Source organism: Nansenia antarctica, assembly GCF_963989245.1.
Source record: "Nansenia antarctica genome assembly, chromosome: 13".
Lineage (NCBI taxonomy): Eukaryota > Metazoa > Chordata > Actinopteri > Argentiniformes > Microstomatidae > Nansenia > Nansenia antarctica.
The window spans coordinates 13,674,388-13,689,268 of record NC_137683.1 but is presented as its reverse complement, the minus strand read 5'-3'; the positions used below and the strand labels follow the sequence as shown (position 1 = coordinate 13,689,268).

Sequence of the window (14,881 nt, the reverse complement as noted above, 5' to 3'; positions counted from 1 at the left end):
ACTGTGAAAGGAGGAGGAGCCCTAGTGCGTCGCAGCAACCAGGAAGTAAATATACGCAGAAGATCCGGAGTTTCAAAATAAGAGTCCCATTTATTCTTGAAGTAACCAGGAAGTTAAAATACACAGAAGATCCGGAGTTTCAAAATAAGAGTCCCATTTATTCTGGCAGTAAATAAATGTCAGTTTTGACTGTAAAACGTCACAGTTGAATAAAACGAAATAAAAACACTAAGTGAGCAGTTTGAAGGGACTTTAATCTGTTAAAGAAAATAACAGCAGAGTTTGAATAAATATTTAAACATTGATAGCCTGTGAAAAGAGAAGGAAAATGGCTGAAGAGGACCAGTCCGTAGCTCAACTGAAAAAGGAGAGAAATTCAGCTAAATCCAACTTTAACCAAAAATCTGCCTTCATGCTCCGCGTTACACCCTCCATGGTCGAGAGCGAATTAAAGGTCCAGTGGCAGGCTTTCTCTAATGAAGCTGAGAAGCTCCTGGAAGCCAATAGTAGCTATGAAGAGGGTCTGCTTGCAGAAGCGGAAGAGGACCCCACCAAACTATCGGAACAACAGACGAGAGACATCGAGAAGGTGAGCAAAGACTGCATGACTAAATTGTCGAAGGTTGGCGATCTCGTAAAACTCCATCTGTGGTCAAGATACGGTGAAAGAAGAGTGTTGTTCGCGATCAGGGAGGCTGAACGAGCTAAAGAAGAGACAGAAGAGGTCCCATTGGGCCAGCTAGACCATGACTGCCATGAGAGACAAGTGCACCATTTAGAGGAGCTCACTACAGGAGCAGAGAAAGAGCTCTCTGTCTGGAGAGACTGGGCCCCTGTCGCTGCTATAGAAGACGTGGAGAGACAGCTGCATCATTTAATGTCCTCAAAGAACAAGCTCAGGCGAGATAGAGACGCCGAGATAGGAAAAGCTCGAAAGGCAACTGAGGAAGAAGACCGCGCCCGCCGCACAACAGCTGAAGGAGACCGCCAGAGGGCTGAAGAGGAAGAACGCGCCAGACGCGCCCAGCTTATCCTGGCTCAACAGGCGGAGACTGAAGCACGGGCAGAGCTTGTTAAAGCCCAGCAAAAAGCGTTGGAGGAGACTCAAGCAGGCGCACGGGGTGGAAATGCAGCTACGAGAGGCATTCCAAAAGTGAGGCTGAAGCCTACAAGTCTCCCGACGTTTAGAGGTAGCATTCGGGAATACTACCGCTGGAGGAAGGATTGGGAAAGCCTACAGGAACAAGGCGATCCCTCCGGGTCTCCGGAAGTTAAGAAGTTTCAACTTCTGGAAAGTATAGAGGAGACCATAGTGAAGGATCTCAGGCTCGCGAGCCACAATACTGCCGAAGATGTCTTCAGGGTGCTAGAGAGTCGTTTCGGAAACAAGAATGCAATCACCAACCTGATCGTAGCAGAGCTGCAGAAGATTTCTCCAGTCAAAGAGCACCAATTCAGGAAGGTGATTGATCTGATCCGAATCACAGAGAAAGCTCTAGCAGACCTTAAAGATCTTGACAATGAAGTAGCCATCAAAAACCCTCTGGTGACTGGAGCCATTGAGAACAAACTGCCACTCACTTTGAAAAAGGAGTGGCTTACTTTCAAAATAGACCCCCGAAATGGTTTCCAGCCGGAGAGATACTTTGACACCTTCCTGGACTTCCTACAAAAGCAGGAAAGCATCCTCGAACAGTTGGAGCAGATGGAGATCACGGAGATCCCAGAGAAGAATACTGGGAAGAAGTTTGCTTTCACTAGAGCCACTGAGAGAGGCAGCGCTGATGACAATTGTGTTCTGTGCGAAGATAAACACAGAAGTAGGCTGTTCACCTGTAAGAAGTTCAGAGGCCTCGACTTGGCAGCAAGAAAGGCCGCGGTGAAGAAGTCTAGAGCCTGCCGGCTGTGCCTTTCATCACATGGCGCTGACGGAGAGTGTAACCTTAAATTCCTCTGCACCAAGAGAGGCTGCAAAGAAGGAGAGTCGTCAGACCACCATTACCTTCTCTGCCCCAGTAGAGACAGTAAGAGGGATGGTGGGGAAAAGAGAGAAACTCCAAGTAGCGGCGTTGAACGTGCAAGGAGGTTAACCGTTGAACAGGAAGAGCTCTTGTCCCAACTCGCTCCAGAGATTGCGCAAAAAGTCAGGAAAGCCTTCACAAATAAGACAGCAGTTACGAGCTGCACTAAAGCAAAAGCCGGGAAGCTCCTGGAAGAAAATGGAATAAAGGAGTGTCCGGTAATAATGATGCTCCTGGAGGTCACTGCTAACGACGGGCAACAAATTGGTGCTCTGATAGACCTAGCATCAGATACAAATTACATTACCCACGCGGCTGCAAGTAGGCTTGGCCTGAAGAGCGAGAAAATCACGCTAGTGGTGCAGGGCGTCGGAGGGATGACTGTGACAGCCAACACCAGAAGGTACCTCCTGAAGGTGAGGTTCAGGACCCCGGAAGGTGAAAGAGCCCACCAGTTGGTCTGCTACGGCTTAGATGAAATAGCCAAGGTGCACCATGCCATCGAGCCACAGCAACTGAAAAGGTTCTTCCCCGAGGTCAAGACCCAGGAGTTGGTCCGGCCAAGGAGTATTGAGCTCCTCATCAGCCAAAGAGAGGGGCGGCTGGTTCCCTGTCCCGTGAAGGTAGTAGGAGACCTGGTCCTGTGGGAAGGCCCACTTGGAAAGATTGTGAGTGGGACGCATCCCAATCTGTTTGAAGATGTGGAGACGGTGACCTACGAGTCCAAGACACACTTCGCCCAATCAATGAGAACAGCAGCGGCCAAGTATGAGGAAATCGTCAAGTGTATCGGGTGCTGCGAAGAGACCAGGGAGAGTGGACTGAGGCAGGAAAGCAACTCCAGAGTCCAGAGCTCAATGGCAACCAACAAAGAAGTGTTGGAAGACGATCCTGAAGAGGACATCGGGGAGTACGCCATCACGAGGGTGAACATTGGAGACCGTCCTGCTGGTTGCATTGCTCAACTGGCAATGAGGGAGACAGCAGGGCTACCTCAGTTCATTGAAAGGGAGGAAGAGCGTCGTGTCTTGGAGAAAGACAGCTACGTCGACGACATCTTGACTTCCCATGATGATCTGAAGATGCTCGACACCATCACGAGTGGAGTGGAGGAGATCTTGAGCGCTGGAGGATTCTTTCTAAAGCCGTGGGTCCGGTCTGGCCAAGGTGGGAGGAGAAAGGACGGCGCCAGAACCTGTGGAGGGGAGAGGCCTGGAGCGACATCCAAAACCCTGATGCTACCGAATCAGCTGAAAGACGAGGATAATAAGGCCCTTGGCATTGGGTATCTCGTGGATTCCGACCAGCTCTACGTGATGACATCAGTATACTTCTCCAAGAGAAAAGGAAAGATGAGGACAGGCCTCAACCTCAAGGTAGAAGAAGTCCGGGAGAGTACACCCAACGGCTTGTCAAGGAGAGAGCTGCTGAGCCAAGTGGCTGGCCTATACAATCCAATTGGCCTGGTGTCCCCGGCCAAACAAAAAGGAAACATCCTTGTAAGAAGAGCCTTCCAAGAGGCAGGAGGCGGGAACTCAGCCAAGGAAACGTGGGACCCTGGGAAGACAGGGTCTCCAACCGAGTGGTCGTGGATCCCCGGTGAGTGCAATGTGGCCGACATCATCACAAGAGGAGCAGTTCCTGAAGAACTGAGCGAAAATTCTCTGTGGCAGAATGGACCTGGATTCCTGGAGAAGCCTTTTGAGGAGTGGCCCGTGAAATCAGCGGCAGAAGTGGCAGCTGATGCTCGAGAAAGTGTGAACAAGCTCAAACGGAAGGCCTTCTCAGGAGCGCTCACCAGGGCCCAAGCTAACGTGAGGACCGAAAAAGAGAAAAGAAAGGCTCTGGCAAGCTGCCCGGGGTCGTCCTCCACCGGGATGTCAGGAGGATGGTTGTTCTCCTCCCCATTGAGGAACAAGGGACATTGGTAGCCTCCCTAGACTAGTAGCTAGATCGGCTAGGTGGGAGGTGTACTGTCCAGTTAGGATGGGGTGTGTTCATTGTGCATGTTTTAGCCTATAAAATGGGACAAATGTGAAATGTTATTTTAAATGTTATTTGAATAATTATTAGTTATTATTAATTAATCAAATTATTAGATACTTGTAACATTATTTTGAGTTATGCCTCATAACTGCGTGGGAATTGTTTGATTATATAGATCCGTTATGCGTAGGGATATTGGGGGCTGTGATTAGGTGCTTAAATAGTGGGAGACCGTGCGTAGGGGTTCATTGTGTGATGCCAGGACTTGAGGGATGCCACGGTTAGTGTGTTTGATGCGTGTTTTGTGTAACATTTATATGCTTTGTTTTAGTCTTTGAATGTGTCAGAGCTGTGTATTTATGTATGTTTTGTTGTCTGCATTCGCAGGTTTTACAATCTATTCAATTTTCATAAAGAATAAGAAAAACGAGTTGAATGGTATCCGTGTCCCTCAGTCCAGCCTTTCTGTCGGCGTTAGTAGACAGAACAAGTATATAACATGCTCATATCCCTATCCTCAATGTACTGCTCCTGCTAATAAGTTAGCAGTTCTCTGACTACCAACTTGAGTAAGCAAAACCTAAAAAGATTGCCTGTATCTGACTAAAAGTAATGGCTTTTGTAGACCAGTAGGATGTAGTAAAGCACCACAAATAGCTTTGATATGCCTACAATACAGACATAACAGTAAAATGCTGTAGCAAATAACTACATTCTTTTCCATTTTCATGAAGATAGTCAGTCTGTAAAAGCAATCTGAGCATTGCAGATGTAGCATTGGCTAAAAAGGAATTGACTTTCCTTCAATAAATAATAAATCAGGATTCACCCGTTGTTTACATTAACTATCACTAATCCTAGATGATTAGCTGATGATGATTTTAGAGGATTGCCAATTTAATATCACAGTCATTGAGAGCATTAGCCTAATTCTGTCTGATCAGTCTACAAATATCACTAGTTGGAATAATGTGAAACATTTTGAATTACACAAAACCATCAGAACTATCAATGTTGTCCAGCTTTTATAAAAACAAAAGTGTGTTATTTGTTGTGTGATTATGACTATTATGAAAAGGGTCAGGAAAAAGATGAGAGATTGAATGCAGTGGTCCATGGTCTTTTAAACAAACAAAACAGGTATATTGGGTTAATAATGTGTAAATCCAGCCTAGTAGCCTACAGTGTCAGATTCAGAAGCATAAAACCCAACAGATTCACTGATCACAAGGTTAAGACTTAAGTAGCTGTATCACTTTTGATTTGTCATGTCGTGAGTTTAGAATGATAAGGTTCTATCTCCGTTTAGGGTAGTTCAGAGATATTGAGCGTCAACGTTTTTACATTCCATTATGTTTCGTGAGATGAAACCTTTGTATTTGATTAATTACTAACTCAAAAATGTCAACATTTTAAAATAACACCACACAGGCATTAATAAACACCTATTGGATCAGATTATGTAAAAAACTCGATTTTGAGAAAAATGGAAATAGAACCTTATAATTCTAACGTCACGATTTGTCATGTGGTTAGGTAAAGAGACAACAACAACAACAACAACAACATATTATTATTATTATTATTATGTTATTGTTTTAAACCAACAGTGTCTGCCTTGCTTCAGGGGAGAGAGTAAACAGGCCTACTAGGCAGGCTACTGTATTGCACTAGTCCCACATCCCCATCGGGTGCTCGCTAGTTTGTATCCACCCACTTGAACCGGAACCTTTTCGATCAAAAGGCTGAACAGTGTTGCGCTTTTGGGGCTGCGTCGTCCACCATGTAGTGCGCGTATTCCGTTTTGATCGGAGGCTTAACTCACTTACTCTATTAGTGATGAAACGAGAACAACATTGCAACATTCGAGTTGAATTGTAACTAGACTAAACACCAACTCTGGTGCGTGCGTGGGAGAGTGCAGAGCAGATTTCGGAGAACTCCGAGAGATTTGGCAGAGAGGGGGGAGTACCACCACCATACTGATTTAATTGTCTAGTTTTTTTTTTTTTAATGGCTTTGCATTAACAGCTGCTGCAAATCAGGGACCGGACAAGGGTGTGTAACGTAACCGATCGGAGATTCTTTGCAGTTCTATCCTGCGCTACCCAAGTATTGCACGTTACCGCCCAGTTTTTTCCATCGGTGCGTATCGTGGTCCACTAAAATATAACGGAATATAACATTGTAGCGATCCAGTGGGGCTTCTACCACAGTGACCTAAAGGATGGGGAACACTACCTCCTGCTGCGTCTCGTCCAGCCCCAAGCACCGGAGGAACAACCACCATTCGAGGCTCGAGCCCTACCGCCCCGAACCGGAGCTCAGCAGGGAGGACACCGGCTGCAACCTCCAGCACATCAGCGACAGGGAGAATATGGATGGTAAGGGAGTAACATGCATGCCTTCTCTCTTCACTCATAAGGATGCTGAGAGCATTTACAGAATGGACTAAACACGGTTTATGTGTAGTTGTGTAATGTGTTATTGCAAATGTCAAATGTATCAAAACATTTCATAATAGCTTATGTACTCTTCCTTCTTGAAAAATGGGCGACACCATTGGGGGACAAAATCTCTTCAACTTATTTATTCAATTCCCCTTTCAGATAAGTTAATGATTTTTCCTTCTGGTGGTGGACTTTGCAAGGGGGGATTTTCGTTGCCAGAGGCGCAGTCTGTGATGTCCCTCTCTGCACTTGTGGGAGTGCTGCTCAGAGAGGGGGGGGCGCGGGGGTCCACCCATCCTGCCAGGCCCCTCCACAGGACTGTTCACTGGGTGTGCTGTGGAAGGCATGACGTGATGCAGGCCAAAGGGTGTCTGTCATCACTGTGTGTGTGTGTGTGTGTGTGTGTGTGTGTGTGTGTGTGTGTGTCTGTGTCTGTGTGTGTCTGTGTGTGTGTGTGTTTGGTTAATCTGGTGTGAGTTTAATGCGAAGAGTCTGTCCCACAGCTGTTAACAGTTGTTTCACAAAACCTCCACACAGCCTCTCTCCATCACTAATGCAATTACATTCTTACTAGAAGGTTCCTCTGACCCATTAGTCCTGTTGATCTGAAAAGATTGGATATTAATGGATAAGTTCAATATGGTACATTGCTTCACTTTGCCATATGATAGACTGGGTGGACTTTTGCCCAGCCCATTTCATTTGCTGTTTCAATATTTTTCCAATTTAGAGGACAGGGGTGGCTAGGGGTTAAGGGATAGAGGTTGATTTGGAATTTGGCAGCTGTTTCGGGGACAGTGTGAGCTGAGTGATGGAGAAGTTGGCTTGGCCTTTCCACATGGATCATGCGGACTATTAGAAGTAAGGAAGGTTGTAAGCCCATAGTGATCAGCTGTCGACTCTGGACGAACATAATAACCAGGGGTGGACATACAGTGCCCTCCATAAGTGTTGGAAAGAGGAAGCATTTTGTCCTCATTTAGTTCTATATTCTATACTTTGGATTTGGATACACTTCATTTTCTGCCTGATGTTTTTGCTTTCTGTTGAATCAATGAGTAGATTCTTCTTAAAAATGTTGGATTTGTTCCTTATTTATTCAGTAATAGCATATGTGATCTTTACTTTGACCCCGTTAGTAATTGTTTGGTTTCTAATCCAAACTGCTGTATCTGCTGTTCGAAGATGTACCAGTAACGGTGACCAGATCAGTGTGTTGTTAGGACACAGGCCAGTGATGTGAGAGTGTGATATGATGGGGTGGTGTCTTTGGCAAACGTATTCATGCTGAAAGCCCGGAGAGTTGGAAAGCTGCATAGGAAGTGACCAATGAAATGAGTCACCGCTCATTAACACCAGCATTGTTGCGAGACCGGTCTGTGAGTCGGAATCAGATAAACCGTTATTCACATAACAGTGGTCGTTAAAAAAACAAAAAAACAACCTAAACCTATAACCGTGCTGGAAACGATTCTACAATAAATAAAAAATTACCACAAGGTCCAATGATCCCTATGTGGTTTTAGTTTGAGATATGTGTGTTACTACAAAAGTGGAATAAGGACTGTCCATTCCACTTGTGTAATAACACAAATAACTCAACTCCATATACCATGAGTTTCCAAAACGCTATGCAACAAAATGTCTTCCCTAATGGGAATCCCACACATCACTAGTTAGTCAGTTACTGCAGGGTTTTATGGGTCTGGGTGGGTCCCCCTGGGTCCCCCTGCGTCAGTGTGGGTGGGGGTCCCTGATTAATGAGTGGTCACGAAAGTCCCAGGCTTTAGGGATGTCCTCTCTTGGCCTCCTGGTGGGGTCCAGCATACTGCAGAAACGTATCAGCCGGGATAACATCATTGGATAAAACCCGGCAGACACGGTGCGATTCCAGCCACGAAATCGCCAGAATCTCACGTCCAAATGTCAATCTCCTGATCGGCTGTAAACGCAGGTCATTTGTGGTGAACTTGACGCCTCTACTCGCAGAGTGTGAGTCGGTTACAGAGGAGACACGATCGTGTCCAATTTGAATTCATGCTTAGAATAATTATATTATATAATATAGCTACATAGAATATTATGTGCCTATATGTATGTAGATACATATAGCCTAGATAGAATATATCCCCATCTAAACCATATCGGTTTTGAACCATGAAATTAAAGAATTCTGGCAGGACCATAGCTGCCTTTTTAATAGATCTAGCGAAAATCATGATTATTAAAATGTCTTACTGTTACGTATTGAAGGGTTGCAAGCCCAGTTTGAAAGCTACAAGCCCAGTTTGAAAGCTACAATCGGGTCTGCTTGTGCAGTGGACATTGCATCAAAACAGGGTGACGTGGGGAATTTGTAGTACGACTCTCTCATTGGATGAAACCATCTGCGTTTGTGTCCATCTGGCATGGTAGCATGACTTCCTCAAAGACCTGATGAATGTAGTTGTAGTAAGGACAATGACATTGTTGTGTTTATTTACTCACCGGATCTGATCTTTTGACCCTCTCATTTGTGTTCGAACGGCATTCAGGTGTGAAGTCTATGAGAGCATGGGAAGCTTGCATGCAAGACATGCGTGTTTTTTGCGGCTGTGGCTCCGGAGGTAGAGCCGGCGTCTAATGATCGCAAGGTCGGCGGTTCGCGGTTTGATCCCCGGCTGGCCACGTGTCAAGGTGTCCTTGGGCAAGACACTGAACCCCAAATTGCTCCCAATGAGCGGGGACGGCGCTGAATGAGAGCTCATTGTAAAAGCACTTTGGAATAAGGCGTTATATAAATGCAACCCATTTACCATGTCGTTGTTAGTCTTTGTTAGATAAAGATATTTCACATCATTGTGTGAGAGTTGATAAAGTTGATTGACAGAGCTTTTATGTAGCTGAATGTGTTGAATTAGCTTAAATTGCTGATTTGATATGAAAAGGAGAAGAACCGTGTTCATAATGTAGCACTCGTGTGGCACTTGTGACTCAACGGTACAGGTTGGCCTACAATTCTACAGAACTCTGAAGTACCAATGTTTCTCTCCTTTTGTGGCCTTGTGCTTGGAGGCCATTTTACATCTGTAGGAACACGAATGTAAAACAGTCATATTTGTTTGCTATACTTCAGCAAAGGTGAGATCCCAACTCCAACAAAGTGTCTCTCTGACCCAGAAATCTGCCCCCCAGCCAGAGGTAACTGTAGATACTACATTGTGAGACTGATGGCTGTTCTGTGGGGCTAGGTTTATACCCGTGTGTGACCCTAGCACCGAGCATGTGACTAGAAGGAAATCAGCCATGAGAACTGCTGACTGCAATGACGACAGTTTGGACACACACACACACACACACACACACACACACACACACACACACACACAGCTCCCCTTTAACTCTTTTGTATGAGTGGGTGCTTCAAGAGGCCCCTAGCTCCATCATCGTACACTGACAGGGGATTTGATTTATCCCTACACCATAGATCCCTCTTTCTTCTTTTTACGATAAACACGCCCTTCCCCTTCTTATATTATATCCAGTATTATATAGCCCTATATACTAGGCACGGGTGAGGAGGTTGTGGATTATGCGTTGGTAAATAAATCCTCATATTTATATTGACAACTAGACCTTTTATTTCTCCATGTTGGCGTCAGTTACAAATCCTGCAGACTAGGAACAGTGATTCACCAATGACCTGTGAAATAAAAGGTTGTGGCCTTGCTGGCCTGTGTGTGAACATTACAACATTTCATCTCCAGACTCGGACATGACAGAAGAGAGCAGAACAGAATAGTCTCCACTGCTGAGTGTTTTTGCTCAAGGAAACAGAGTGAAGAAGAGCTGCCACTGTAGCAAAAGTTCAAAGTTAAACCCACATCTTGAAGGGGATTTCTCACTTCAACCCGAGACAGAGAGAGCCAATTATTTGCTCTTTTCAAATGACCTGATTCGTATTGTATTGCTGTATTGAAACAGCAGCTATATGGAACTATAAGCTTGTAAGCCTGCATGCAAAGGATATCTGCGGGACTGTGTGGCAGTGTGTAAGATAAAGAGGATTTTGTTCAACAATGAATGAAATCAGTAATTAAGCAACGTCCACAGGCGGTTCCTATAATTAGTGTCACTAAAGTTTAACGGCTAACAGGGAGACACTAGTGGGCTAATTAAAATCTGCACATTGATGAATCATGCTTGGTTGATTAAGTTAGGCCTCAGTATTCAGGCTACCATTGTAACTTTGTCAATTCCAGACAATATGCTGGTATTTCCCTATTGCATTTCAATGAATCCTGCCTTGTTTGCCCTGCATTCTAACCAGGTCGACAGACAGACTGCGTCAGACTCTAGCTGATCATTCAGTGGTACTTAATGTGCCGTGAGCCTGGCTCTTCCTGTGGGTTGGAGTGTACTCTGTCCGTCTCTCTCTCCTAGGAGGACCTAGGCTGTGAGTGGACCTCCCTTCCGTCTGCTCCCTCACCGCAACACGAGTGTCTGTCTCAGGTTTCAGTCTGCTCCTGTCATTCATTAGCCTGGTTCAGCCTGGCCCTACTCAGCTTAGCTTGACTCGGGGCTCCTCCTCCTCCTCTGGCCCCCTGCCACCACAGTGGGCCCAGCATACTAAGCAGCCAACTCAATTATCCCTTAAATAGGGCTATCTCCTATTTTGTGTGTGTGTGTGTGTGTGTGTGTGTGTGTGTGTGTGTGTCTCGCTACTAGGGGTATGATGGGTGAATGTTAATGAGAGTAGGATCTGATTTGAGTCCTGTTTAGTGTCAATGCTAGGGGAGTGAGAGGGAGAAATGGATGGATGGAGTAGGAAACGAATTATTTTGACTAGAGGCTGACATGTGTTGGTTACATCCAGCGATTAACTAATTATCTAAAAATGTCATATTTGAGATGTATGCAATATACTGTTTGAGGCTATGACCATCTATCTGGAATATTGTAGCTATGCGCCTGGTAGGCTACTATTTATGGTATGGACTGAGAGGAAATGTCAGTTATCTATAGAATAGGCCTAAGGCACTGCTTGGCAATGACAGCTACTGCAAGAATGTATCATTCCGTGATGTTAGAATTATAAGGTTCTATAAGGTTTGTCAAAATTGAGTTTTTTTTACATGAGCTGATCCATTATTAATGCCTGTGTGGTGTTATTTTTAAAATGTAGATTTTTACAAAGGTTCCATCTCACAAAACATAATGGAATGTAAAAACTGTGACGCTCAATATCTCTGAACTACCCTAAACGGAGATAGAACCTTATCATTCTAAGCTCATGATTTTAGGAGTATCCCGAGGGAGCCAATAGGAGAAAAGGGTTTGATTTGTAAAGGATTCAGAATAATGTGTACGTAAGCAATTATCTATCTCACAAACAAATGACTCCAGTGAGAGGATTTGTTAAAAGACAAATGGACGGATTCATGAATCAGTAATGAGAATGCCATTGCCTGTACAACCTCACCTAGCACATCATTCAGTTGAGAGAAGTTCTGAGGCACATAGCCTACTGTATGTGGGATATGTGTTAATGCTGGGCACATGATCAGTCATTTCCCCAGTTCCTCTCAGGAGAAATGCATATTGCAATCATTGCAATCCAGTAGCACTGTGATGAGATACGAAGTCGAGGCTCATTGACCGTGGCAACATCACATGTAAGAGCTTCCGGAGCAGCTCTGAGACATTAATCCATCGGTGCTGTTGAGTGATGATAGTCGTTTAAAGTCTGTGTGCCTCAAAACTCGCCCCAAGCCTGTGATCTCCTAAGCAGTGTAGAGGAGTGATCTGTCAAGGATTTAAGGATGTGCAAGTGAACAAATCACTTGACTTCTGAGTGGGGTTCAAAAGTTCATGGATTGCAAAATACAAACTCACTCACTCGTGAACATGACGTCTTACTTCTGCATGGTTGGTCAGGATTTGGTCATCTAATTCCTCCGCCAGTAATGAATGTTTACGTTTTCTAGCCCTCTGCCTCTTGACGTGCACCATGATTTGGAATGTCCCCGGGTGAACTTTGGGGTCTCAAAGAGTGCCTAGAATAGTATGTAGCCATTATATTGATGTTGTAAATTCAGCCTCCACCTCTTTCATGATGTCTGCTGACTCCTAAGGTCCAGGGTTAGGGTCCATAAGGTCCATAAATATTGGCACCCCTGCACTTCTGTCAGATATACAGTACCAGTCAAAAGTTTGGACACACTTCCCCATTCAATTTAATGGGAAAGTGTGTCCAAACCTTTGACTGGTACTGTGTATCTGACTGAAGTGCAGGGGTGCCATGACTGTGTCTCTCAAACATGCCGCTCTGGATTGACCAATTCAAAACGTGTATCATCTGAAAATGTTAAACAGATGGAAATAGGAAGGTGCAATGTCAAAAAAGCTTCACACAGGACGTGTCTCAATAAAACCCAGCGTTCAAAGAGGATTCTGGGAAATGCATGGGACCATTAAACAGCAGGAGTCCCTGACCCCAACCACTACAAGGCAGTTACAGGCCTGTTTGAAGTCTGCCTCACCGTGCCCCACTTGAAAAGGGTCCCTCCTGGTCCTACCTGTAAATATGTTGCCTCCCCCCTCCTCCCTGAGGGAGTGGAGGGTTTAATGTATCTCCTGTGGAGGCAGGAACAGGCCCATAACCTGGTCTATGTTGCTGAAAGAAACAGACAGATAATATTATGACAGAATGACTGACAGACAGAGAGTTAGGGAACACACAGACATGGGGGGGTTATCAGGGCCAACTGGATTGTGTGTGTGTGTGTGTGTGTGTGTGTGTGTGTGTGTGTGTGTGTGTGTGTGTGGTGTGTCCAATACATAGGCCTACTGTCCACTTAAATCTAACTTCTGAGACACAAGGCCTTCCTCAGTCCTAACCCACCAGTTGTAGGCCTCAAATCGGTGTTAATTTGTGTAAAGTCAACACTTTCAACACTTTCAACGGCCCTTGTGGTAATATAGTCTAGACATACAATGTCTGTATTGAAACTTTTAGCGTACATTTAACCTATTTCTGTTTTCTGCTTGAGATACTATAGCTCCAGCTGGTCTCATTAAGGTGGACAGGGTTATGTTAGGTATGCCCATTTCTAACTGTCTTCTCAGAGACGTTTTTACAGTGTTGTATCAGTCTGCCAACGGATCATTCTGAAATGGCTGTGCTGTCCACTCAGATTAGTGTGTCTCGACTCTCCGATGTGAAAGGGTGGATAATAGTGCCAATCTCTTTGAAGCAGAGGCAGTGAGTGAGCTAGAGGGAGGGATGGAGTCCTGGTTATTTGTTTTTACCCACTCACTCTGTCTTCCTACCCCCACCTCTGGTTGCACCTGTAAGGTCTTCAATGAGGTCGTCTGTAATGGATATCTATTGGTGAGGTGTTTACTCCAGTGAAGTGAGCTGCCGTATTGCTGTATCGGAGGGATAAAAAGCCAGCATTAGCAGTCGGCTGCATCAAACGCTTTGTCAGAGCGTCTCAGCAGCCATTGTTTGGGGGTATAGTAGGGTTGGACGGTTTTTACGGTTAAACCGCAGTTTCTAAAATAGCTTTCTACCAAAACCGCCATAAAACCGGACTTTTTAACATTGAATCACAATTCACAACGTCGTAAATTGCTAATAAACGCCATACAGGTGTGTGGTTGAAGATGCTATGAAAGTGAATTTTGTAAATAATCGGTCAATAAATTAACTATCTAAAAAGACGTGTCACATCATGACAGCTTCTCTTCAGAACGGAAAATTAGGGAACAGTGTTGCCAGATTGGGCGTATTCCCGCCCTACTTCGGGACCCACAGCCAAAGCCAATCACAGAAGCCAGGTAGGCTGATTGATTACCGGTTGAGTTGGTTTTGGAGTGCTGGCGTTATCCTGGTTGGGCAGACTCTCTGTGCTGTGTTGTCTAGATGCTGTCAAATAAGGAATCTCTGTTTTGTCTCTTTGAAGTTGCTGCTGCGCTGCTGATGTGAATATGATGTTTGCTTAAATGCACAAATAACGTACTGAAAAGAAATCGCATTCCAACGACCGATTTTGTTTGGGCTAGGTGCACGATCTCACTACTTCCTGAAAGGCAACTGGTATGAACATATCCTGTCTCACTCTATTGATTTAATTGATTAATCAGCTGTGCACTGTGTGTTCCAACGGTTTACCGCACAGCTGATTAATCAATTAAACCAATAGAGTGAGACAGGATATGTTCATACCAGTTGCCTTTCAGGAAGTAGGGAGATCGTGCACCTAGCCTATTGCGTTGCGGCTGTGCTTCCGGTGTGCTTCCGGTGCCTGGGGGCTCAGCCACAGGTTTTTGCAGACACTTTTCTAGGAGGGAGAAAACCATCTTTAACCACATTTCCTGTATCCATCAATTACCATCTGTCTCTCCTGTTGCCTGTACGTTAGCTTTGGAACAGTTGTATCA

The 14,881-nt window shown here is 45.0% G+C and overlaps 1 protein-coding gene across 1 annotated transcript in view; it reads left to right on the top strand.

The window, feature by feature from the left end:
* The first annotated feature begins 6,175 nt into the window (after positions 1-6,175).
* The window catches only part of ccny (cyclin Y), a 34,503-nt gene continuing 25,797 nt past the window's right edge, over positions 6,176-14,881 (top strand). The window contains exon 1 of the mRNA XM_080544426.1: positions 6,176-6,391. Coding sequence (XP_080400552.1) covers positions 6,235-6,391 — 157 coding nt within the window. The 5' untranslated portion in view covers positions 6,176-6,234. The remainder of the gene's footprint in view (positions 6,392-14,881) is intronic.